Below are 27,037 nucleotides of genomic sequence, written 5' to 3'. Positions count from 1 at the left end.
GGAATGAGGCGGTGCTTGATATTTTGGTCCTGAGCCGTTTAAGGCTTTATAGGTCAAAACCAGCACTTTGAATTGGGCTCAGAAACTAATCAGTAGCCAATACAGTCGGACCAAGATCGGTGTAATATGCTCAAACTGTCTTGCTCCGGTGAACAACCTGGCATGACAATGTGCAGCTAAAACTGCATACACATTTCTTTGGCACTAAATGCCACTGCTTTCAGTGGTTCTTGCGTCGTCTTTTCCCCAAGTAAAATGAAGAAGACCGGGTTGCACATCTCTAATTCTTTTACTTGAAAAGATGATGAGCAATTGGGCAATAGTCTACCAAGTTGTTCAGTAATAAAAATGAGTGTTAGGCTCTGCATGATGTCGCAGGACCAAGGAGATCCAAGGTCAAATCTCCACTCAGCTAAGCAGTTCACAGAGTGACCTTGAACCAGTCACACACACGCAACCTTGTGAGGGTAAGGACATACATACACATGGGGGGATGGGGACTGGTTGTGGGTTTCGGTGTCCAGAATGCCTTCCCCTTCTTACTGAATAACCACAGCTGATCCATACATATGTAGGATTACAAAGGAGACTTTCAGGGCAGATGGTCTCCCTTCCAAACAGGTTTTAACTCTCGTCACCTCTGACAAAAAGCTGCAGCCAAAATCAGCTCACCCAATTATGAGAGCAGCATAAATGGATTTGACTTTTCCAGCAATTTTTATACTGGGGCCTCCTCCTCCTTTATTATTTATTATTTATAGCCCTTCCATCTGGCTTGGTTTCCCCAGCCACTGTGGGCAGTTCCCAACAGAATACAGTGGTACCTCGGGTTAAGAACTTAATTCGTTCCGGAGGTCCGTTCTTAACCTGAAACTGTTCTTAACCTGAGGTACCACTTTAGCTAATGGGGCCTCCCGCTGCCGCCGCGCCGTCGGAGCACGATTTCTGTTCTCATCCTGAAGCAAAGTTCTTAACCCGAGGTACTACTTCAGGGTTAGCAGAGTCTGTAATGTGAAGAGTCTGTAACCCGAGGTACCACTGTATTAAAAACATGATAAAACATCAAACATAAAAAACTTCCCTAAACAGGGCTGCCTTCAGTTGTCTTCCAAAAGTCAGATAGTTGTTTATTTGCTTGACATCTGGTGGGAGGGCTTCTACAGGGTGGGCGCCACTACCGAGAAGGCCCTCTGCCTGGTTCCCTGTAACCTCACTTCTCGCAGTGCGGGAACCGCCAAAAGGCCCTCGGAGCTGGACCTCAGTGTCCAGGCTGAACAATGGGGGTGGAGCCGCTCCTTCAGGTATACTGGGCCAAGGCTGTTTTGGGCTTTAAAGGTCAGTACCAACACTTTGAATTGTGCTCAGAAATGTCCTGGGAGCCAATGTAGGTCTTTCAAGACCACTGTTATGTGCTTTCGGCAGCCACTCCCAGTCACCAGACTAGCTGCCACAGTCTGGATTTATTTTAGTTTCCGGGTCAGCTTCAAAGGCAGCCCCATATAGAGCGCATTGCAGTAGTCCAAGTGGGTTCTTCAGACCCAGAGGCATGGCTAGCTGGCTTCAATGGGCTAGAGAAAGCTGACACCAGGTGCCAAAATCACAGAAGAACAGAAAAGACTATTTATGTATGCGACCACAGCTGCACGGATGTTATTGGCTCAGAGATGGAAATAAGATAAAGTCCCTACCAGAGAAGAATGGCAGATGAAGTTAATGGACTATGCTGAAATGGCTAAAATGACTGGAAGAGTCAGAAATCAGGAAGACCAAAATTTTAATAAGGAATGGGGGAAATTTATAACTTAAAGACCATTGTAAACAGTTAAATCGTTAGTAGGATTGGAAGATCACTTGTAGATTAAGGTTGAATTCTGGACATAATGGAAGAGGCAAATGATTTGGAATATCATAAAAGATGCATAATTCGTCATAAAAAATGATTAATAATAGGACCCACAAAAAGGAGGGTGGAAGCCCAGGAGATTCCTAGGAATCTTGTTTTTATTATTTATGTGTGATATATCTTTGTAAAAGTTTAAGTTGAAAAACCAAACAAATAAATTTAAAAATATATAAATGAATGACTGAAGAGGGCTTGCTGTTTTGGTTGCTGTTGGGGTTGTGGTCATTTACAGTCCAGAACGATGACTTCCGAGACTGCGACATTCAAACTACTTCAAATAACTGGCTGGACGACTGGACCAGAGTCATCTGTGGTAAATGAGATTGGTGTGACTGCTGTTGACTGTGCTTTATTCCCTGACTTCGGACAAAAATTCCCCAAACTCTGTGGCTCAATACATTACAAAACCTGAGGCAGGATGAATCAGTCTGTCCTTTATTGGAACCTTGCTGTGCTTTTGCTTCATCCAGAAGAATCATAGAATCATAGAATCATAGAGTTGGAAGAGACCACAAGGGCCATCGAGTCCAACCCCCTGCCAAGCAGGAAACACCATCAGAGCACTCCTGACATATGGTTGTCAAGCCTCTGCTTAAAGACCTCCAAAGTAGGAGACTCCACCACACTCCTTGGCAGCAAATTCCACTGTCGAACAGCTCTTACTGTCAGGAAGTTCTTCCTAATGTTTAGGTGGAATCTTTTTTTTTTTGTAGTTTGGATCCATTGCTCCGTGTCCGCTTCTCTGGAGCAGCAGAAAACAACCTTTCTCCCTCCTCTATGTGACATCCTTTTATATAGAAGAAGCACCTCTCGACTGAACTTTCTGAACCTGTGTGGTATCTTGGTTTGCAGTAATTAGAAAAATTACAGCCTGATGCAGATGGTCGCCAGAGCGTCGCTGGCTTCAGCATGGCTTCCTCCCAAGTGGTGCTCATAAGATGATAGCCTAAGAAGGTGCGCTACTAAGCCTCTTCCAGGTTTTTTTTCTGTTTTGGCTCTTGGTATCTCAGAGAAGCAGAACAACAGGGGACACTAGCCATTGTGCAACAGAACAACGAGGACAAAAATCAAACTTGGGATCCTAAAGCAATTTAATTATCCTTTGGGAATTGTCCACATTTCATTAAAAAAAGCACCCCCACTGTTCACATGTTAGACTATTCATGCTTAAAATTTTGCCACACCAGTTGCAGCTGCGTTAGATGAAGGCACTTTCCCGCCTTCCAAAACTGGGCTGCATGCCATGCCAATTTTGCCAGGACGCAATGCCACAGCTAGCTGGCTGCTCTGTCGCTGTTTCATTTAACCACCTCACCTCTGCTCTGTAGTAAAACGGAAAAGGTGGAAGGAAAAAGCATGTTCTCTTTCACTGGAGGGCAAAGAGGAGGGAGCAGCGAAGAAAAGGAGTGTCTCCTAAATTGGCAAGGCTTTCTCCTACCTGATTTACAAAAAAAAAGTTATTTCTCCCCGCCCCCCCGGCACGCTACTAAATGAAATGCTACTAAATGGGATGCAAGTGGTGCTGTGCTCTAAATCAGGGTGGCCAACTCTCAAGAGACTGTGATCTACTTTCAGAATCAAAAACTGGCAGTGATCTCAAAGTTGAGTTTTTTTCTGAAAGGAAAGCCCTGTTTTTTAGGGGCTCAGCACAAAGTTGTTGAGCTTTTTTTAGGGAAGGGAAGAACCCCGTTTTTGGGGAGTTAAAAGACAAGGGGCATATGGGAAAAGTCAGTCACGAAAAGATCACTATGGATGAAAACAGCAGCACAGAGAAAGCTCAGACTTACCTTCCAGAGATCAAACAACAATGGAGGGTGAGGCGAGGGGGCGGGGGCAGGGCAGGAGTCAGTTTTAGCTACGCTAAGGAAAGGGACCCAGAGATCAACCACGATCTACCAAAACCTTGCAGGGATCTACCAGTAGATCGTGATCGACCTGTTGGACATCCCTGCTCTAAACCACTGAGCCTCTTGGGCTTGCCAATTGGAAGGTTGGCGGTTCGAATCCCCGTGATGGGGTGAGCTCCCATTGCTCTGTCCTAGCTTTTGCCAACATAGCAGTTCAAAAACATGCCAAAAAGTGTAAGTAGATCAATAGGCGGGAAGGTCAACGGCGTTTCCATGCGCTGCTCTGGTTCGCCAGAAGCAGCTTAGTTATGCTGGCCATATGACCCGGAAGCTGTACGCCGGCTCCCTCGGCCAGTAAAGTGAGATGAGCACTGCAACCCCAGAGTTGGTCACGACTGGACCTAATGGCCAGGGGTCGCTTTACCTTTACACAAAACATTTATCCACAGAACAACCTGCGAAGTACGCAAGGCTGAGCATTGCCCAACTGGACACCCCCCCCACCCGCTGTGCTTATTCAACTCTTCTTCTGCCAAAAACATGCCAAAAAGTGTAAGTAGATCAATAGGCGGGAAGGTAAACGGCGTTTCCATGCGCTGCTGTGGTTTTCCAGAAGCGGCTTAGACATGCTGGCCACATGACCTGGAAGCTGTACGCCGGATCCCTTGGTTAATAAAGCGAGATGAGCGCCGCAACCCCAGAGTCGTCCGCGACTGGACCTAATGGTCAGGGGTCCCTTTACCTTTACCTATAAAAATGGACCGGATAGCTCAGCTGGCTAGAGCGCGGTGCTGATAACGCCAAGGTTGCAGGTTCGTTCTCCTTATGGGACAGCTGTTTAGGTTGGACTACTAGCTTACTCTTGGGGTCCCTTCCAACTCTATGATTCTATGATATATGGATTATAAGTGTGGGTTGGCTGCCTTTGCTAGGCAGTCTTCCTACCAGTAACGAGGAGACTGACCCACTCTCTCCTGCGAATAGAGTGCAGACGTTCGTATCTCCTTCCAGGTCGTGTGCACGAATTCTGAAACGAAGTGTGACAGGTAGAGGTGCGAGCGCGGAGGGCTGCCTGCGAGAGCCAGCCCACCATTGCGCCTCTGCAGAAAGTGCGACACAGTCAGAAAGTCTTTTGGAAATCAGAGCCTCTGCAGCAGCCAAAAAAACAGAAGGCGAGAGAGAGAAAGAGGCAGCTCGCGCGCCCTCCCGGGTCCAGATTCCAAAGAGGCGCTCGCCTGGGATTGGCTGGGTCGCTCGCTCTCCAGGGCGGGGATTTGCTAATCTCAGGCGGCGAAGTGTGTGCAACACTGTCGTGGCCCGAGAGGTCCCTTGGAACCGCCGCCAGGAAACCTAACTCTCTGCGCTCTCTAGGTGTGCGCTCGTGTCCGTTTTGCGCGCACCTTTCCCTGGCCGCGCTGCGCTCTGGAGCAGCCGGATTCGTTCGGGAGAGAGAGCAGCGACGTGCTCCCCCACCCCCCATTCCTAAATCCGCCGATTGAGATCCCCCTGGTGGATTTAGTAGGGAGGAGATCGGCTCCGGTGCGAGCAGGAGGCATGTGGCACGGCCGGGGTTCCTCGCGAAGGCTTTGAGACAAAAGGCTCCTCGTGGCGCGCGTCTGGATGCGTGTGCTGGTGGCCCCTGGGCCGGAGGGCAGCGCCGGGAGGCCGAGGGATGGCAGCGCGGGGAGGAAGGGCGTAACGCCGAGCCGCAGCTCCGCCGCCCCGCCGGGAACGGCCATCGGCCCCGTGGCGGCACGTGGTAGCCCGCTGAAGCGGCCTCTCTCCCGGCCGGGCGCCCTCGAGTTGCCGCAGCGATGGAGAACTTCTTCCCCGAGGTGAGCGCACGGCTCCTGCGGGGCTGATCCTGTTGCGCGCGTTCCTACGCGGGAAGCGAGCTTCGCCGCCAGGGATGACTTCCTAGCAAAGGCTGTGATCCCCTCCGCGCTTACCTGGGGGTGGGGTGGGGGGTTGCGATTTACGTCCGAGGAAACCCAACTGTAAATGTGTAATTCGGTTCTTCTGCGGGGTTTGGAGAGGTGAAGGAAACGGCACGTTGTCGGGGGGACGGGAGAAAGAGCGGCTTTGGCGGCTTCTTGTTGCTAATCCCGAATTTTTAAAAAATTCAGGTGTGCGAAACGAGTGAAGCGCTTGGGACGGAAGGACGCTTAACTTCCGCCTTGAAAATAACAGGAATAATAAAGCACCTTGTTGTGGATCCATAGAAAGCGATCGCCCGATAACAAATGTAGTTTAATGGCGAATTTTGGATATAATAGAGATGTAAAAGATTTGGATTAAGATGCAGGAGGAAACGATTAATAATAGGACCCACAAAAGGGAGGAGGGGGAAGTCCAGGAGATTCTTTGGAATCTTGTTTTTATGATGGATATGTGATTGTAAAACGTTAATTTGAAAAACCAAATAAATAAATGTATTAAAAAAGAGAAAGTGATCGCCTGGGTTGCACCCGGCATTAACCCCGCCGAGTTCAAAGGGGTTTACTTTCAAGTAAGAATGCAGAGGATTCCAGCCTTAGAAATATTTTAATCCTTGTGTTGGAGCGTTACCCCTAGGTGAGAAAGTGTTTCATTTTTCCGAGTGCGCCCCAAAGAGGCAAAGTTGGAAGAATTGCTTCCTTAAACCTTCTCTCCCCCGCAAAAACACCTCCATAGGTGAATCCTATGGATGCAATGCGCAAACGACAAAAAACTGTGGCGAAGGGATCTTTGCCGCTGTTAGGATGTTTGATTGCAGAGCGAGGAGTGAGTGGTCGTTTCCCTTCTAAGCCAGGATGCAATCCTGGAGCGGAGGTGAGCTGCTTCCTTTTGTGCGCTTTTTCGCCTTGCGCTCGCTCCCCCTCTCTCGCCATTGTGCATTTAGGTCAGTAAACCGAGTGGGCATTTTTTTTATTTTTTGGCTTGGCCCACGGAGCGCATCTGCGAGCTAAGCAGGGCAGAAAGTCCGCTGCAAGTTTGTTTTGCAACAAGGGCATGTGGTTCTTGTAGAGAGAGATCTGGAATTTCCTTTTGGAGAAACTCGGCCAGGGCTTCCAGGGAGAGGGGATTGAGACAGGCCACTCACTGCAGGGGTTTCAGAAGGGCTGCCATGGCAGCACAGCCGTAGGGGAGAGATGGAGGGTTTATTTCATTTTGGTCCATTTCCTCTTTTGTCTTCTGTCCACTTCCTAATGTTGTCCAGATGTCGCCCCCTTTTCTCTTGCAGCTTAAAAGTAATCGCAAACAATGCTGGAAGAATCTGCTAAGATCACATAATGTTCATTGCTGTTCAAATGTTAAGATACTTTCAAAGTGTGTGGTTTGGCATAGGGGGGCTTTGCGGAGCTTCCATTAGAGTAGGGGTCAGCAAACTTTTTCAGCACGGGGCCAGTCCACTGTCCCTCAGACTTTGTGGGGGGCCAGACTATATTTTGGGTGGGTGGGGGGAATGAATTCCTATGCCCCACAGATAACCTAGAGATGCATTTTAAATAAAAGCACACATTCTACTCATATGACAACGCTGATTCCCGGATCGTCCGCGGGCTGGACTTAGAAGGCGATTGGGCTGGATCCGGCCCCCGGGCCTTAGTTTGCCTACCCATGCACTAGAGGCATTGTCTCATGGATATTTTGCCAAGATTGTTTGGGTCATGACAATAAAGTAAAATAACCTTGATTGGAAAAATGGTTTGGTCAGTCGCTTGCTAAAGGTCCCATTGAAACAAACTTTAGGTGGATTTTCTGTGTAAGAGAGCTCTTTCGGTACTTGGTTTTCATATGAGCTATGGCAAAGATTTCTTCTTGCTTAACTCTTCCATTAAAATCAACGTTTACCTTTGCCTGGATTGTTCCTTGACGTCAACTTTCCCATAAAATAGCATGGTGTTTAAAGTAAAGTTTAGTGTCCTGTTTGTGTCTACACCTGATGTCTGTATTTGGGAATACAGTATAGTAGAACTCTTAGCAGAGTGATCTTGTGAAAGTGGTTATAGTTGTGATTGCAAATTTGCCTAATTTCTAAAACAAACAAAGTCACCAACCCTAAGGTGAGGGGCTGCAGTATGATCATTGCTCTATAACTATATGTGGAAAGTTAAGAGTCAGTTTGCCTGAATACAGGTGAGTCTGTAGCTTCTTGTTTTTAGTTGTCTGGTTGAGCCTTGCAGACAGGATAGTCTTGAGCAATACCTCAATACCTTTGCAGGCACTGAAGTGTTGTTCAGTGTAGCATGTGACATTTTTGCATATTTCAAGCTTCCTTTTCACTTTTGTGGTTTTCGATGAGTAAGACCAAGGGCGACTACAATCATATTGCAAGTGGGATTTCGACCTGTGTGTGTGATCAAGATGGGGAGAGAAAGTAAATTAATTTATTATCAGAAAAGGCACACATTTCTCTGATGACCTTTGTTACCCTTGGAATTAAAATCTTTCTTTGCAAATACATAAACTTAGAGGAGGTTCTCCCCCCTTCCACCAAAAGAGAGACTGTGAACAGGTATGTGCTAGACATTAAGGGGTTAAGATTGAGTGTGCAGGGGGTGGGGTTAAGCTAATAGTAATTTAAAAAATATAAAGGACTGCCAACAAAAAGAGGAAGGAAGGCAGCCAAAATTTGAAGAAAAGGAAGAAAAGTAACTTTGAATTATTTCTTATAAATAATATTATTTACCTGCCGTGCACCCTAAGGTCCCAGAGTAGATATAAATGTAAACATTAAAGTGAATTTGTTAATATTAAGAGATGTTTTGAAATGTAAGGTGTTCATGGAATCCCTTTTGGAGGTTTTTAGAAGGAGTTGGAAAGGCACCAAGAGGAGGTTTGGAAAGAGTTTGATATTGGATAATCATGTCTTTAGACAGGTGTTGATGCAGCACATCTGTTCAACAGTGGGTCTTTTGGAAGCGATTGTTTTCCATTTTCTATTTTAAAACATTTTAATACGACACATTAATTTACAAAAACCCTGAGCAATGTAGAGTAGGCCATAAAATAAATAAATACATTAATCTTCAGCCAGGAATATATGTTTCATGATGAGCCATGCTCTTTTGTTTGCCTAAATCCTGAACTGAATTGCATATTCAGAAATATCATGTTTTAAAGCCTGCTGGGGATTTATCTGACTTCAGATTGCAAGATAAAGGTATCTTTAAAAGTTTGCCTTCACTGAAAACTCTGTGGAAAGTTAGCAAATCAAGGAAAAGGCTAGACTAGAACCCGTTCCCATGAGATGCTAGCTTTCCATGTACAAAGAGGCTCTTTTGGAGATCATCCAAACATATGACAGACTGGAGTCTTGCACCTTACGATATTTCTGAAAATGTAATTTGGTCGTGGAAATATGAAGGTGCGTTCCTTCCTTGTTCACCTTTCAGTTGTTCTGGAAAAGCTGAAATTTTATGTTGAATTTCCTGACCCTGAAAATATTTGAGCAAGCAGTTCTGTGTGAGTAACTGGGCTGGTATAAAGATAAGGAAGGCTGTGTTCGTGTGACATTGGATTTGTCACATGGTGGCCTGGGGAGGTCCCTTGTGAGTCCTGTCACCGACTGAATGTATGTATAACCTTGAATGAGTCACAAGGTGTTTTGTTTTTTAAAAGCGTGATACCTCCCCCCAAAAATTATATCCCCTCCCCATACTGGGCAGGCTGCATGGTGTCCGAAAAGCTGGGATAGCAAACCTTTTTCAACCTGAGAGTCACACTTTTCTGGGGCCCACATGGCAGGAATAATTTGGGCCAGGAAGAAAATGTGAGTGGAGCAATAGGGATGATTCTCACCTTTCTAATGTACGGTATGTCATGTTCAAGCCATGCAAAAGCCAGAGGCCTCTATATATGCGCACAAACATGCACATCTCTTTGAGCAGGTGAGCAAGGGGGCATTATCACAGTACAAAGACATACTTATTTATAGAATTTATTGGAGTGGTTTTAATACATTTCATATACAGTGGTACCTCTGGATGCGAACGGGATACGTTCCGGAGTCCCGTTTGCATTCAGAAGCGAATGCAGTCTGCGTGTGCGCGGGTCACAATTCACCGCTTCTGCACATTTCGTGATGTCATTTTGACCATCTGCGCATGCGCGAGCGGCGAAACCTGGAAGTAACGGGTCGCCGCAGCGCACAACCCAGAAATACTTATCCCAAAGCTACTTCAACCTGAGGTATGACTGTATGTATATAACTTTAATTTTGTCAGTGTTTAATTGTGTTTTTTTTTTTAAATGCTTGGTTGTTTTGAGCAGTTCTGATTGTAAGCCACCTTGAGTCCCATCAGGGAAAAAGTTGGGACATGAATTATTATTTATTATTATTATTTATTGAATGCATATAGCGCCATATACCCGAGGGTCTCAGGGTGGTTCACAGAAAAAAATCAAGATGTAAAACCACAAAATACCTAATGAAAATTAAAAGAGCAACTCAATACTCACCTCCCACAAAAATTTTTTTAAAAAAATTAAAGCGTATAGGGTATAAATCGAAGCAGGTTAAAAAGGAACATTTTTGCCTGCTGCCTAAAGGTGTGTAATGAAGGCGCCAAGCGATTTTCCCTGGGCAGAGCATTCCACAGATGGGGAGCCACTGCAGAGAAGGCCCCGTTCTCTGGTTGCCACCCTCTGGACCTCTCGAGGCACACAAAGGAGGGCCTCAGAAGATGATCTGAGGTTCATATGGTAGGTTCATATGGAAAGAGGCGGTCCTTATATTCTAGCCAGGCAAAAGAACTTGAGGATGTCAAGGGGCAGAGCCAGTGCAGAATGTGGTCTGGTGAGAAGGAATATGGTTTGCTGAGAGTCCTGAGGTCCAGACCTTTGGTTCAATTAAATGCATATTCGATTAAAAAAAATTAAAAGTACATAAATATGGTTTGTGAGGCCTCTGTGTTCTGCAGGTGCATTTTATCTTGAGCTGAAAGATGTTAAGTAAATACAGCTTTGAATGGAAAACGTTTTAAGGAAATGCAGGTGTTTAATCTGCAACAGTTTTAGGAGATAAGAAAGTTACGTCACGATGGCCTTATAAATTGACAAAAGATTGCTGCAAGCTGGGGCTTTCGTGCCTCCCCTTTCTTTGTCCCTGGGGCCACATTGCAAAATATTTCAGCTCTACATTCACTTTTAAACCCCCTTTTCTCTCTGGAACCCAATAGCACACAATCTCATGCCATGCATTCTTTTAGTTGTTCCCTTTCTTCCCAACTCCCCTCCCTCCTTTTACGCTAGTACAGTGGTACCTCGGGTTGCATACGCTTCAGGTTACATACGCTTCAGGTTACAGACTCCGCTAACCCAGAAATCTTACCTCGGGTTAAGAACTTTGCTTCAGGATGAGAACAGAAATCATGCAGCGGTGGCGCAGCGGCAGCAGGGAGGCCCTATTAGCTAAAGTGGTGCTTCAGGTTAAGAACAGTTTCAGGTTAAGAACGGACCTCTGGAACGAATTAAGTACTTAACCCGAGGTACCACTGTACTGGCTGAGCTGACAGCATACAGGGCTTTCAGTCTCCCGGCAAATTCACATGTTAAGGGAATCGCAAATGCAGGAAACTTGTGCCATGTGGCTGACAGCCTGTAGCAGACTTACAAAGACTATTGCCAGTTCCTTTGCACGCCTTTGAATCCAGTGACAGAAGTCAAGCAATTCAGACATGGAGACTTTAGCATTGTCTAAGAATCACAGAAGGAAGGGACCCTGAGGATCATATAATCCAGCTCCCTGCAACTGCAGGAATATGCAGCTGTCCTATACAGAGATCAAACTTTGCAACTTTGGCATTAGATTAAAAAAAAAAGATAAAGGACCCCTGGTCCAGTCAAAGGTGACTATGGGATTGTGGCACTCATCTTGCTTTCAGGCCAAGGGAGCCGGCGTTTGTCCGCAGATAGCTTTCTGGGTCATGTGGCCAGCATGACTAAACCACTTCTGGCCAACGGGACACCGTGACGGAAGCCAGAGCGCACAGAAACGCAGTTTACCTTTCCTTCCGCAGCGGTACCTATTTATCTACTTGCACTGGCATGCTTTCGAACTGCTAGGTTGGCAGGAGCTGGGACAGAGCAACGGGAGCTCTCCCTGCCCCGTGGATTTGAACCGCCGACCTTCTGATCAGCAAGCCCAAGAGGCTCAGTGGTTTAGACCATAGCGCCAACTGCGTCATTATCAGCAGCACACTGTAATCAACTGAGCTATCCAGGCTGATGACAGATCTGTGGGGACTTACTTATTTTCCACCAAAAAATAGTTTAACACCCACCCACCTCCAGGTGTCTAAAGATCCAAGGATCTTACATTGTGTGGGCACCTAGTTAAATTCTGAATAAATGGAAGAGGAGGAAGAGCTGCACTGGTGCAAGGCCTCTTGCATTCTTAAATGAGAGACTCTTGCTGAATCATGTTTTCTCTTTGGTTTTTAGTCACAAGAACGACCTTTTTCCTCCTGAAGGAAGGTCTTCGTGTTTATAGTGCTCTTGCCACTCCCATAAGCAAAACAGTTGCTGTGTGTCCCAGAACGGTAATTAGTGAAACGACAATTAGGTACTCTGTGGAACTTTGTGAGCCTTTGCCTTGTGCATTTCAAAAATAAATCTAAAAGCTGTCTCAAGGGAGCAGGGAAAATGGTGCTTTTTTTCAAAATGCTATGATAGGAATTATTTACTTTTTATTTATTGAATTTACAAACTGCCCTTCACCTGAGGATCGCAGGGCGGTTTACAGTATAAAAACAGAAAAATGCATAATAGCAAACGAAACGAGATTGGTGCCTTTTAAATGTTCAGAGTGTTTCACATTAAGCTGTACACAGATGAGAGTGCATGTCGGATCTCGTCTTCAGTTTTCCTTTTTCTGTGAACCGTCCCTTGGAGCTCTCCGGGCCACATCCTGTTATTTGGCTCTGCCCAATGACCCACCCTTGCATCGCAGTGTTCACCTTCTGTTGTCAGATATTTCGGTTTTTAAGCCTTTGTGCTTTTTTATGTTTGTACATATTTTATGGGCTAATAGCCGTAAATAAATAAATGAAATAAATGAAATGAAAGCTGTACACAGTACACAAACCACAATCCAGCCAAAGATTGCCATTGAATGCAATCCTGTACATACTTAACTGGAGGTTATGTCCAATTCAACGCAATGGTATTAACATATTGTACCTCTGTGTGTAAGTTGGTGTTGTTAAACACCAGCTTAACCCTCCCACTGTAATCAAGGGATCTCTTTGGCTGGATAAGGAATCAGAGTTCGAAATTAGCCAGGCGCCAAGCACATTTTGCACCTGGCTTTCGACCAGTGGTGACCAAGTTACCGTACCTCTCTCGCCCTGACCTAGTCACTGTGATCCATGCGACGGTCACCTCCAGACTGGATTATTGTAACTCACTCTGCGTGGGACTGCCCTTGAGACTGACCCAGAAACTCCAGCGGGTGCAGAATGCTGCAGCGAGACTCCATACGCGGTCCTCGCTGCGAGATCACATTCACCCGGTGCTATAGCAGCTGCACTGGCTCCCGGTGGAGTACAGGATCAGGTTTAAGGTGCTGGTTTTAACCTTCAAAGCCCTATATGGCCTAGGACCCTCGTACCTATGGGACCGCCTCTCCTGGTATGTCCCACAGAGGAACTTGCGATCTTCAAACAAAAACATCTTGGAGGTCCCAGGCCACAGAGAGGTTAGGCTGGCCTTCACCAGAGCCAGGGCTTTTTCGGCTGCGGCTCCGACCTGGTGGAACGCTCTGTCACAAGAGACTAGGGCCCTGCAGGACTTGACATCTTTCCGCAGGGCCTGCAAGACAGAGCTGATCCACCAAGCCTTTGGCCAGGGCACAGCCTGACTCCCTCCTTTGGCAATCTTCACAGAACTCTAGGCCAATGGTTGCCATCAATTTGATTTGAATTAATTTTATAATTAAATGATTTTAGAAAGCTGTATTATTTTATTGTTAGCCGCCCTGAGCCTGGGGAGGGCGGGATATAAATATATAAATTTATTTATTTATTTATTTATTTATTTATTTATTTATTTAGTGAAGATGCCTGGGTTTTAGGATAGCTCCTGACACCTCCGCTCCTGACATTTCACACACTAATACCCCACCCTGTGGAAGTCTATCAGTTATATTTTATCTGCACAATCGGAATGAATTTCTGGAATGAAAATGCTTTTTGGTGCAGCCTGAATGAGCAGGAACAGTCAAGATTAAGAAAAAAGACGTCAGAAAAGGCCAATATAATACCGTGGTACCTCGGGTTGCAAACACCTCGGGTTAAGAACTTTACCTCAGGATGAGAACAGGAATCTCATGCCAGTGGCGCGGCGACGGCAGGAGGCCCATTAGCTAAAGTGGTACCTCAGGTTAAGAACGGTTTCAGGTTAAGAACGGACCTCCGGAACAAATTAAGTTTGTAACCAGAGGTACCACTGTTATGTGGACTGTCCCTGGATCAAGTGACTTTTCTTAAAGCTCAAGGTTGTCCTCTGAACTTGCCGAATGTTTAACTGAGAACCAGTCACAGTTAGTCCATCATTTGAAAAATAAGACTTTGCTAAAAAATGGGAACTAGACATTCTCTTTTGGTGACCGCAACCTTGGTTTAAGGAGCCATTTGGCACCCAAGCAATATACCTGAGTTTCTAACACTGCTTCTTCTTGCTTTTGGGCTTGGCTTGTGAAATACAGTGCTCATTGATCCATACTTGCTTACTAATGAAAGTTACTCACCTGAGGCAAGTGGCTACACTTTTAGAACGTGGCGGTGGCATTTCAGTATAAATGTTAATTTGCGGTTTCTGAGTGTGGCTTTGATGTCAGTTAATATCTTTTAGGCCTTCTAACATGTTGATATTACTTTAAAAGATCAGTGTATGGATATATATATATATAGCATCTTGCCTTTAATCTTCATCCAAATTCCCACTGCCAAGTATAAACATTTTTCTTTCCTCAAATCGAGGCAAGGCAGTGAGGCATTGAACTTCAGAGCCGCAGCGTTCAGACAGCATGATATAATTGCCCTTGGGTGTAATTTTTCTACCGGCGAAGGTCTCCACTTCTCTTGTCCCGTTTCCACTCATTTCAGTGGGGCTTGTGCAGGAGCAATTTCTGGTGGATTGTATTCCTTAAAATCAACACATTGCATATGGATATCCTCTGCTAACATAAGAGGGAGAAAGGATCGTGGTTTGGGGGCAGAAGGCGATGCATACCTACATCCAAAATACAGTGGTACCTCGGGTTAAGAACTTAATTCATTCTGGAGGTCCGTTCTTAACCTGAAACCGTTCTTAACCTGAGGTACCACTTTAGCTAATGGGGCCTCCCACTGCCGCCGCGCCACCTCTGAGCTATTTCTGTTCTCATCCTGAAGCAAAGTTCTTAACCTGAGGTACTATTTCTGGGTTACAGTGGTACCTCAGATTAAGTACTTAATTCATTCTGGAGGTCCGTTCTTAACCTGAAGCACCACTTTAGCTAATGGGGCCTTCTGCTGCCGCCACGCCGCTGGAGCACGATATCTATTCTCATCCTGAAGCAAAGTTCTTAACCTGAAGCACTATTTCTGGGTTAGCGGAGTCTGTAACCTGAAGCGTATGTAACCTGGAGTACGTAACCTGAGGTAAAACTGTAGTGGAGTCTGTAACCTGAAGCGTCTGTAACCTGAAGTGTCTGTAACCCGAGGTACCACTGTATGTTGCATTTAGCCATACTTTATATTGGTAGCCTTTCCGTTAAAGTCAAGAGAGCTAATGCAGTATGTAAAAGCTATATAAGTGGCATACCCTGAGCCAACCCTGTCCCTGCTCTTGAGCGATTGCTAATCCTACTGATTTCTAGTGTCAGTATCCTCCCAGTTGCTTGGGCAGATGACCCCACCACTGCTACTGGCTAGATTTTGAAGAGTGAGTCACTCGCTGACTGTACTGCACCATCATCCCAATGGTTTCTGTGGGGACTTCCCAGCTCAATTCCAAACCTTTGCTGAATCACGCTCCTCCCTTCATCCTGCTCTCTTTTCTTCTACAGCGAAAGTCTGAGAGTGTTCAGTTCACAGTCGAGTTACTGTTTTGTGGCCCATAAAACGTTTCTTAATTCCTTTCAGTAATTGCAATAGCTGTGGCTTTTTTACATGAGGGTCTTGGGCAGCCTTTCTAATTTGTTGTTTTGTTTTTTTACTCCGGGGATTTATAACGCCGTTAAAAAGTTGCTTGAGGCATAAAACTCCATTTAGGAATATTTTAGAGGTCTGGTTATTTAAAACCGTGGTTGATTTCAGGGAAGAGGCAAAAGAAAGTTAGCTTTTTCTGCATTTTTCAGTAATGTGGTCTGGAGAAATTAGAGTTTGACTAAAACATGGCCCTGCACCCATTTATGCCTTTGCTTGCTCACTAACACACATAGACATATACACATGTGGAAAACAACAACTGCTGGGATGATTCATGATTCCTACATCCCTATATTTAAGTAGGTTGGGGCATCACTCCTTCAGTGCTTCTGAAATTAGCAGAATACCTGAAGAAGCGTCTCCACCAACATTGTTCAACCTCGACACTGAGGTCCAGCTCCGAGAGCCTTCTGACAGTTCCCTCATTGCGAGAAGTGAGGTTGCAGGGAACCAGGCAGAGGGCCTTCTCGGTGGTGGCACCCGCCCTGTGGAATGCCCTCCCCTCAGATGTCAAGGAGATAAAGATGGTGTCTGGTTGTATGTATGTTGTGGTGTGCTGATTGCGATTTTGTATTACACTTCCTTGTAGAAAATGGCTCCTTTGGAGGATGTGAAGTATACGCAGCAATGCAGTTTGTGTTAATTTGAGATAGCAAAGTTGTATGTGTGCAGCTGATACCATCTTTTGCCCTCCAGAATCTCCTGCCCTGCCTGGCAATGCATTTAGTGTTTTATTACGGCACAGAGGATGAAAGCAAGAGGTGAATATTTCATCAATAAATGCCATGTTAACTGGACCATATATTGTATTTCCTTTGCGATATTGCTGCATTTTGTTGGTAAGAGTTATGAAAGCCTATTAGTTTTTTATGAGGCTCTTCAATAATTTAAATTTGAAGAGTGATCTCAATGCAAATCGATAGTTGTATACTTTTAACTTATTGGAAGTGGCGCTGATGTTAGGCTTATTAAAGGTGATGCATTTTTTATGCGCAGACATGAATTAAGGCATGCACTCTTATTATTTGATATACTGAAAAGGGAAAAAAACAGTTAACTCTGTACATACAAGATTATATGTGTGGAGTTCAGCACCCTGCTGGCTGGCAGTTAGTTGGGGTAGGAAGGGCCTGTTTGTGTAGGAATTCAAACCTATCCAAACATTTGTGCAAGTGGAAGATTTTGAGGTCGATCCTCTGCAGGCCAGTACATGTTTCTATACAGAAAAACTGTCCTTTTGTTTCACTGACACCTCTCACAGATTCCCTGCCGTGTCAATTGCAGTATAAGTAAGCTAGTTGACTGCATTATAAAACCATCTACAACCTTGGTTGCAGTTAAACCCAACCAAGGTTTAGTTTGAAGGAGTTTGTGGTCCCCCTGAGAGGAGATTGCGGCAACTTTGCTCTTCCTCTCGTCATGGCCGTTGTGTGGAGCTAAGCCATGGTTTGGCTTCTGTAAACCAGAGAGAGAGAAACCTTGGTTACAACACGTGGTTTGTCTGGAAAGAACCGAAGCATGTTGAACCCAGATTTGGATGACATGTAAGCTCAGTAGCAGAATGACTAGAAGAGGCACAACATGGCTGTGACCTCACTGGGAGCCCAAATGTTTGCTCTTAGCAGTTGAACACTTGGGACCCCTCCAGGATGGTTGTGTTCCTCCTTGTGTACAAAGGCGCTGTGGTCTAAACCACTGAGCCTCTTGGGCTTGTCGATCAGAAGGTCGGCGGTTCGAATCCTTGTGATGGAGTGAGCTCCTGTTGCTCTGTCCCAGCTCCTGCCAACCTAGCAGTTTGAAAGCATGCCAGTGCAAGTAGATAGATAGGTACCATTGTGGCGGGAAGGTAAACAGCATTTCCGTGCGCTCTGGTTTCCGTCACAGTGTCCCGTTGTGCCAGAAGCGGTTTAGTCATGCTAGCCACATGACCTGGAAAACTGTCAGTGGACAAACGTCGTCTCCCTCAGTCTGACAGCGAGATGAGCGCCGCAACCCCATAGTCGCCTTTGACTGGACTTAACCGTCCAGGGGTCCTTTACCTTTATCTTACAAAGACAGGAAGAATTGCCACTCCGAGGAAGTTATTGTCTCCATTCCATGGAGTGGCAGTCTATTTCCTGCCTTCACTCAAAACAGTTCTCCTTTTAGCTTGCCCTGGATCTCTGGCCTCTACTTTCTCAGGCATTTGCCTTGTGAATTGTCTACATCAGAAGTGAAGGATCTTTGGACCTCCATAGGTTGTTGAACTACAATCCCCATCAGGCCTAAGAAGCATGGCCAATGTCCAGGGATGATGGGATTTGTAGTTAATCAGCATCTGTAGGGCTAGAGGTTCCCTACACATGGCCTACTGCCTTCCTTCTGAGTAATTATTGTCATTATGAGTGGAATAAATCCAAAATTATGTAAGCCTGAAACCCTAGCCATGACATGGTTACATGCCAATTGGGCCTTAGCTCTGCAGAGATACCAGGATTATTTGACACCATCTATTAAACAAAATAGTGAATTTTTTTCACTTGCAAATTAAGCAAGTATTCAATGAAGCTGCCTCCTTTTTCATTTACTAAACAATTTCTCCTGTGAAATTAATCCAGTAATTGCCCAGCACGCTGAGTGGCTTTCTTCCCTTTTTGTAATGCCATGCATTGATAGAATAATATTTAAGTCATCCAGGAAAAAGCTGATGTTGCAAGACAAAGGAGTTCAGGTCAGGACAAGGTACAAGAGTATGTGCCTAGTTTGTCATACTGGATTGTGGTTTTGTGATGAGTTCCAGACCCGCGTAGTCTTTTAATAGTTTTTGGCGATGTGTAACTAAATTTGCTTGTTTTCATTTTGATGCTCAAGAAGAAGAAGAAGAAGAAGAAGAGTTTGGATTTGATATCCCGCCTTTCACTCCCCTTCAGGAGTCTCAAAGCGGCTAACATTCTCCTTTGCCTTCCTCCCCCACAACAAACACTCTGTGAGGTGAGTGGGGCTGAGAGACTTCACAGAAGTGTGACTGGCCCAAGGTCACCCAGCAGCTGCATGTGGAGGAGCGGAGACACGAACCCGGTTTCCCAGATTACGAGACTACCGCTCTTAACCACTACACCACACTGGCTCTCAGTGCGTTTATCTAAAGGAACATGCAGATGTCATGTTGACAAGCTGCACTCCCTGGGTTATTCTGTGCCTCGCTGGAACAAAGATGAAGTGAAGAAGGAAAACAGGAAGGAAACTCTCTTTTTCCTCCTGTGCAGTTTAAACAATCCGTAGAACTAAGTAGCAAAGCTTTTCCTGGACCCTGTTATTTCAAAGGCTGTAGGTGAGGGGGGAAATAAATGTTTGAATCGTCTCCCATGGGGGTAGGGAGCAGTATCCCTGTACAGTGGTACCTCGGGTTACATACGCTTCAGGTTACATACGCTTCAGGTTACAGAAATAGTGCTTCAGGTTAAGAACTTTGCTTCAGGATGAGAACAGAAATCGTGCTCTGGCGGCACGGCAGCAGCAGGAGGCCCCATTAGCTAAAGTGGTGCTTCGGGTTAAGAACAGTTTCAGGTTAAGAACGGACCCGAGGTACCACTGTACACACTTTTTAAAATATCTGAAGATTGGCTTGCTGTGAAACCTTTTTCCCCCTTAAATGCTTGCCTTTAACCTACAGAGCTTAATATATATATGTTATGTACTCACCCTGGGCCAGCAGCGGGATACTGTAGATAGTTTTCACTCAGGTCCACATATGCAAATAAGGGATTGAAAGTGATGTTCAGTGATTGGATAGTTACAGAAAATGGTTACTGTTGCGTTCTAGTGGAGCTCTATATAAGCAGGCTGGCTGAACCCTTCAGTTCAGTTCTGTTCTGGCCTGTGAATAAACTAGAGCTGTTTGAAGAATCGCTATGTTGTCTGATATGTTCACCCACAACTTTAACAGTTTTTTATATATATTTATATATATATATAATTTTATATCCTACATTTCCAAGTACTCCCCATCAACAACCCTGCAAGGTAATTAGGCTAAATGATTGTGAGAGATTTGAACCCTGGTCTCCGAGCTCCTGTTTTATGACATTTGAACCCTGTAGAAGGAGCCTTCAAAAATGTGACCGCCTTCCAATTTCAACTGGCAATGGCTCGTCCAGGCAGAGGGCCTTCTCGGTAGTGGCACCTGCCCTGTGGAATGCCCTCGCATCAGATGTCAAGAAATAAACAACTACCTGACTTTTAGAAGACATCTGAAGGCAGCCCTGTATCGGGAAGTTTTTAATGTTTGATGCATTTATGGTGTTTTTAATATTCTGTTGGGAGCCGCCCAGAGTGGCTGGGGAAACCCAGCCAGATGGGTGGGGTATAAATAATAAATTATTATTATTATTGTTAATCCAAAAAAAAAAGCTTTACTGATTGAGTCTGTAGAAATTGACCACATGAATAGACAGCAACAATTTACTTGTTTCCCTGTGATGAGTCCCCCTCCAGGCAAGATTTTTGAACATTCACTATGTGATATGTTGTATATTTCTCAGCCTTTCTCCACATTGCTGATTGATGCCAGTGTGGGGGCAGGGGGAACATATTTGTTATATGGGGAACGTTCCGAAATATTTGACACAGACAGGGGTATCTCCTTTGATGGCATCATGTCTGTTGCAATTCTGCCCATTTTGAACCTCCCCCCGCTTTTCCACAAATCTGCATTTCGGAACAAACTAAGCAAATGGGGTACCAAAAAATGCTTTTTCTAAAAGTGGGCATCTGTACTGTGCCTAAGAGGAAAATATCCTTGTGGCTTTTATAGCCAACTTCAGAAGCTGGTATTTCCTGTTTTTTTCCCTTCCCCAAGTGTGCATCAGAAAGAATGTGAAGTAAATGAGCCCTTTGTTTTTTAAAAATATTAGAATCACATTGTGCCATGAGAAATCCTCACCAAAGAATAAACAACTGTTGTCTTTGTGTGTGTTAGATAGAACAGTCCATGAAACTTTTGTGTCTTCCCCCCTCCCAGAAAAAGACCCCTTGCTGTTTCTAATATGTTACGCTTCAAATGACAAATAAACAGGAAAAATTAGTTTTTCCATCAAAGGGGCAGAAGAAAAGGATAACAGCTTTTAATTTCTTTTAAAGTTGTGTGGCAGCTGCTATTTTTTGTTAAAAAAAATAAACACAGCAACTGTCAAAATGGATAGTTTTTATTCAAGAAGTTTGCTGTGCGGATACAGAGCTTTGTCGTGTACAAAGGATACCTGAAGGAGCGTCTCCACCCCCATCATTCTGCCCGGACGCTGAGGTCCAGCGCCGAGGGCCTTCTGGCGGTTCCCTCATTGCGAGAAGCAAAGCTACAGGGAACCAGGCAGAGGGCTTTCTCGGTAGTGGCGCCCGCCCTGTGGAACGCCCTTCCAGCAGATGTCAAAGCGATAAACAACTACCTGACATTCAGAAGTCATCTTAAGGCAGCCCTGTTCAGGGAAGTTTTTAACGTGTGATATTTTACTGTATTTTTGGTTTTTATGGAAGCCGCCCAGAGTGGCTGGGGAGGCCCAGCCAGATGGGCGGGGTATAAATAATAAATTATTATTATTATTATTATTATTATTATTATTATTATTATTATTATTATTATTATCAGTACTCCTTACCTGTTCACTCCTTACCTGTTCAGTCCGTAACCCGAAAAAACACAACCTGAAGCGTCTGTAACCCGAGGTATGACTGTGCTTTAAATTGTAAAACAGAAATGACGTCTCTGGGGCCCAAGCCTGGGCAATATGTATGGAGGTCTTGGGCTGCCCTGAAAACAAGGACCACTTGGCCTTGATGATGTGCTCCAAAGGAAAGCAGAATAGTATGTTTGGCACCAACTTGGTTGCAGAAGTTGCGGGAAGGAGGAGTACAAGGCGCCATCCAGCCACCTTAGGGACTCCAGTCTGGACTTGCGCACAGTGGTACCTCGGGTTAAGTACTTAATTCGTTCCGGAGGTCCGTACTTAAGCTGAAACTGTTCTTAATCTGAAGCACCACTTTAGCTAATGGGGCCTCCTGCTGCTGCTGCGCTGCCGGAGCACAATTTCTGTTCACATCCTGAAGCAAAGTTCTTAACCTGAAGCACAATTTCTGGGTTAGCAGAGTCTGTAACCTGAAGCGTATGTAACCCGAGATAACACTGTACAGTTTACTCCTTAGCTTTTTCTTCTTCTTGAGTTGGAGATTCCAAAGTTAATTGTACATTTCTGAGAGAAGACACAGTGTTAAGCCTACAGTTGGTTTTAGGGCAATGGAGGAGTTTTTGCAGACTGACTGAGTTATTATTGTGCTGAAAATCTTGGGTTACTCAGAGTTATGATAAGGGGGAAGTAAACAGGTCCTCGTTTTTGAAAAAGGAAACCTCAACTTTCTGCTCTGACCTTTAGCGCTTTAGGTTTGCTTGGCAATAAACTTCAGCATAAGCTACCAAATTAGAAGATCTACAGAGAAAGCATAACTCTTTTGCAGTCGAAATGTAATAGAAGCAGATGCCTCCTGGAAGAAACTTTGTCTGGCCAAAGTAATTTGGATATTATATAGACATGAGCTCCTCACTGGTATGGTTGGGTGTGGCAAAGGAGGAAATGGAGATTTGAATTTTCCTTTACAGTGTGGTAAAGACTAGAACACAGCCAGTTCCTTTTAAAACAAAATCATGATTTGATTTGAAGGCAGGCTTGTTAAAGTGCTTTTTAGAAGATGTGTAAACCAAACAGAACTCCAGATATGGAAATTCCCCACCAGAGAAGAATGGCAAATCAAGTTGATGGATTAGGCCGAAATGGCTAAAATGACCGGAAGAATCAGAAATCAGGAAGACCAAAATTTTAATAAGGAATGGGGGAGGGGAATTTATAATTTATCTTAAAAACCATGGTAAACGGTTAAAATTGTTAGTAGGATAGGAATAACACTTGTAGTTTAATGGTGAATTTTGGACATGATGGAGAGGTAAAAGATTTGGATTATTATAAAAGATGCAGGAGGAAATGATTAACAGTAGGACCCACAAAAGGGAGGAGGGAAGTCGAGGAGATTCTTTGGAATCTTGTTTCTATGTTGTATGTTGGGTATGTGACTGTAAAATTTTAATCTGAAAAACATGAATGACAACTGAACTTGACAAGGGCTGTAATATAAATTCCGACAACTTCTTTTGAGGGACTTGGCACTTTCCTTGAAGTTTTCTCTCATGGTTCATGCTTCTCAAATGTCTGATACCTGAGACACATTTTCCTCCTCCCCAAAAAACATTTCCATGCCAACTTCACACTTACTCATAAAGGTTTGCCATCAGAGCATGGCAGAGTAATCATTGCCCATCCTAAGGGGAACATACCACTTCTGTATATGCCTGAGTCATAACTCCACCTTTATCTCTCCTCCAGGCATTCCTCCTGACTGAGAAGTAGGTGACTTATGCAAAACTGTGTTGGACAGACATCTCTGGGGGTGGATAATTCTGCAGTGTCTCTGCACTGATTGAGCCCATCGCACCGTGTGCAGAGATGTGGCAGAACTTGGCTGCATTCTTATACAGTGGTACCTCTGGTTGCGAACAGGATCTGTTCTGGAGGCCCGTTCGCAACATGAAAAGAGTGCAACCCACAGCAGCGCATCTGCGATTCGCCACTTCTGCGCATGATGTCATTTTGCACGTCTGCGCATGTGTGAGTGGTGAAACCTGGAAGTAACCCTTTCTCTCCTGGTATGCCCCACAGAGGAACTTACGGTCCTCAAATAAAAACATCTTGAAGGTCCCAGGCCACAGAGAGGTTAGGCTGGCCTCAACTAGAGCCAGGGCTTTTTCGGCTGCGGCTCCAACCTGGTGGAACGCTCTGTCACAAGAGACAAGGGCCCTGCGGGACTTGACATCTTTCCGCAGGGCCTGCAAGACAGAGCTGTTCCACCAGGCCTTTGGTCAGGGCGCAGCCTGACTCCCTCCTTTGGCAATCTTTACAATACTTTAGTTTATGGTTGCCATCAATTTTGATTTTAATTAATTCTTATGATGTTTTTATAATGTTGCACTATTTTAGTGTTGTTAGCCGCCCTGAGCCCGGCTTCGGCTGGGGAGGGCGGGATATAAATAAAAATTATTATTATTATTATTATTATTATTATTATTATTATTATTATTATTCTGGTACTTCTCCATGGGACGTAACCTGAAAGAACGTAACATGAAGTGGACGTAACATGAGGTATGACTGTACACATTTATCTGGGAATAAGTCCCATTGAATTAAGCGGGATTTATTTCTGAGCAGACATGTTTCTCTTGAACTCTCCCCTCCCTTCTATTGGCCACTAACTAGATGGGGTGAGGAAGGGAGCGCAACAGAAATATGTCTTGTGAATCAAGAAGAATTGCAGCCAGTCTCCTCTGTACACGAGAACTTTGGCTCACGGGAACCTTTCTTTATTTACCTAATTTTCTCTTCACAGCCCACCAATGTGCTGTGTGGTACACAGTTTGGTGGGGAAAACCTCTAAAAACGATGCGAAAATCTTGCAACTCGCATAAGTAGAAAAGACTGCACACGCGAAATGGATTTTATATTGATAAGAGATGGCGGAGGTGCTGTCTGTGAGGAAGAAAGCATGGCTTGCTGTAAGAATGGACGGCAACAAGAAATTGTATTAAATTAAATGTGTAATAATTTGGAAAACCCCATAGCCCGCTCCCCCACAAGGTCTGAGGGACAGTGGATGGGCCCCCTGCTGAAAAATTTTGCTGACCTCTGGTTTAGAGGCACGGCTTGTGGAAATGCTCCTTGAGATTTTGTGGGTGAACTCCCCCCCTACCCACTTGACCCCCCCTTTCTCTTCTTTCCTTGTTAAATACTCTTTCTGTTTCCTGCCTGCTGTCTGCTGCCTTTATATCCCAGCTGTTCCCAATTAATTCACTGGGATAGGCCGGCCTAGGAAACAGACCGCTTCTGCCTCCTGCAAACATGCTTAGACACAGGCCTGAATTTAATGGCGCATTAATCATAAAGTATGAGTGTATTCTTGTCTTGTGGGTGTTCCACTTCTGCAGCGCCCAAATGCAAAGGAGGCAAATTCAAAACGCAGACCATTACTTTTCATTGTCGGTTTGGGATTGTGAAATAGCCGGGATTATTAACAAATACCGGTGGAATAAAATCGTAGCCACATTTCTTCTTTGGAAACGAAAGCAAGGTTGTTCCTCCTCTTTTTATCATGTGCATAGAAATGAGCTCATGGCTTATTACCTTAAGAGTGTAAGGGCAAATTCCACCTTTGCACAGCAGTGTTTTATTCCGCAGGTAGAGCAGTCAGCTTCTGTCGCAATCCCCACAGCCAACTCGATTTACTCCTCGCCGCCGTTGGTGACGGAAGGAATACAAAAGTGAAGCACTTCACTGCTTGAGTAATAACTGCTGCTGGAGTGTGCTGGTGTGAATGCACCCCTCACACATGTTGAATCTATGAAAAGTCAAATATTCCAGCAGCTGATGTAGCAAAAGATTTAAGAGTGAGCGGGGAATTGCATCTGAGCATGGGTACTGGAACAGAATTAAAATGTGATTCTGTTTTCACTGAACCAAGTTTTTTTGTGGATCCCGGTTTACCAGGAAGAAATGGATGGGAGAAAGTCTCCTGTGATTTGTGTCTGAGGCTGTCTTTTTATTTATCGTATTTATTAAATTTTCTAATTTACATTTTAAAGTATTCATTTAAACAACCTTAAATCAATGACTTCCCTTCTTCTCTTTCCGTGGTTCATCTTGCGTACCATTTGTTGTTGTTTAGTCGTTTAGTCGTGTCCGACTCTTCGTGACCCCATGGACCAGAGCACGCCAGGCACTCCTGTCTTCCACTGCCTCCCGCAGTTTGGTCAGACTCATGTTTGTAGCTTTGAGAACACTGTCCAACCATCTTGTCCTCTGTCGTCCCCTTCTCCTTGTGCCCTCCATCTTTCCCAACATCAAGGTCTTTTCCAGGGAGTCTTCTCTTCTCATGAGGTGGCCAAAGTATTGGAGCCTCAGCTTCAGGATCTGTCCTTCCAGTGAGCACTCAGGGCTGATTTCCTTAAGAATGGATAGGTTTGATCTTCTTGCAGTCCATGGGACTCTCAAGTCTCTCCTCCAGCACCATAATTAAAAAGCATCCATTCTTCGGCGATCAGCCTTCTTTATGGTCCAGCTCTCACTTCCATACATCACTACTGGGAAAACCATAGCTTTAACTATACGGACCTTTGTTGCGTACCATACACCCCTGCATATTTTATGTGAACTAAACCGGGGATGTTCAATGGGTCGATTGCGATCTACTGGTAGATCCCCGTGAGGTTTTGGTAGATCGCGGTTGATCTCTGGATCCCTTTCCTTAGCATCGCTAAAACTGACTCCTGCCCTGGCCCTCGCGCGGCCCTCCATTGTATGATCTCTGGAGGGGAAGACGGAGCTTTCTCTGTGCTGCTGTTTTGATCTTTTTGTGAGTGACTCCCCCTGTAACAAAGACAAACAGTATGGCTGGTTTCTCTGTCTGCAGACCCACGGCTGCTGTGCTTATGAGAGAAGCAAAGGACCCTCTTGGGGTGTAATGTAGGAATTGTCCCACCATCTAGGTTCAGGTTGGGCTTTCCTTCCCCAAGAAAGCTCAACAATTTTGAGCTGAACCCCCCAAAAACGGGGGTAGATCACTGCCGGTTTTTAATTGTGAAAGTAGATTGCAGTCTCTTGAGAGCTGGCCACCCCTGAGCTAAACCGTTTGATAAGCCATTGTTACATCCACGAAAACTTACTTACACTGTTGAATTGATCTTAATGCTACCAGCGTTTTTAAATAAGCACAATTTTCACCCATATATTCAGTAAACATTTTCCAGTCTTCTTTAAACGTACATTCTTCCTGTTCTCTTATTCTATAAGTTCTATAATCGTCGAGCTGTGTGTATTCCATTGATTTACGTTGCCATTCTTTGGTTGTGACCTCCCTCGTTTTCTATTTTGGGGCTAACAAAACACGGGCCGCAGTAGCAGCATACATAAATAGTCTTTTTTGGCACCTGGGAATTTCCCTCTGAATTATCCCCAACAAAAAGGACTCTGGTTGTTTTTTTT

At 44.8% G+C, this 27,037-nt stretch overlaps 1 protein-coding gene across 2 annotated transcripts in view; it reads left to right on the top strand.

The window, feature by feature from the left end:
- Nucleotides 1–4,941: 4,941 nt before the first annotated feature.
- The window catches only part of MYO10 (myosin X), a 203,916-nt gene continuing 181,820 nt past the window's right edge, over nt 4,942–27,037 (top strand). The window contains exon 1 of one of the 2 annotated variants that reach the window (XM_083518955.1): nt 4,942–5,585. In XM_083518955.1, coding sequence (XP_083375081.1) covers nt 5,565–5,585 — 21 coding nt within the window. In that variant the 5' untranslated portion in view covers nt 4,942–5,564. The remainder of the gene's footprint in view (nt 5,586–27,037) is intronic. The other variant, XM_083518956.1, reaches the window with a different exon arrangement.

The sequence above is a fragment of the Podarcis liolepis genome, assembly GCF_965112155.1.
Source record: "Podarcis liolepis genome assembly, chromosome: 8".
In the NCBI taxonomy this organism is placed as follows: Eukaryota; Metazoa; Chordata; class Lepidosauria; order Squamata; family Lacertidae; genus Podarcis; species Podarcis liolepis.
This window is presented reverse-complemented; position numbering and strand designations above follow the sequence as displayed.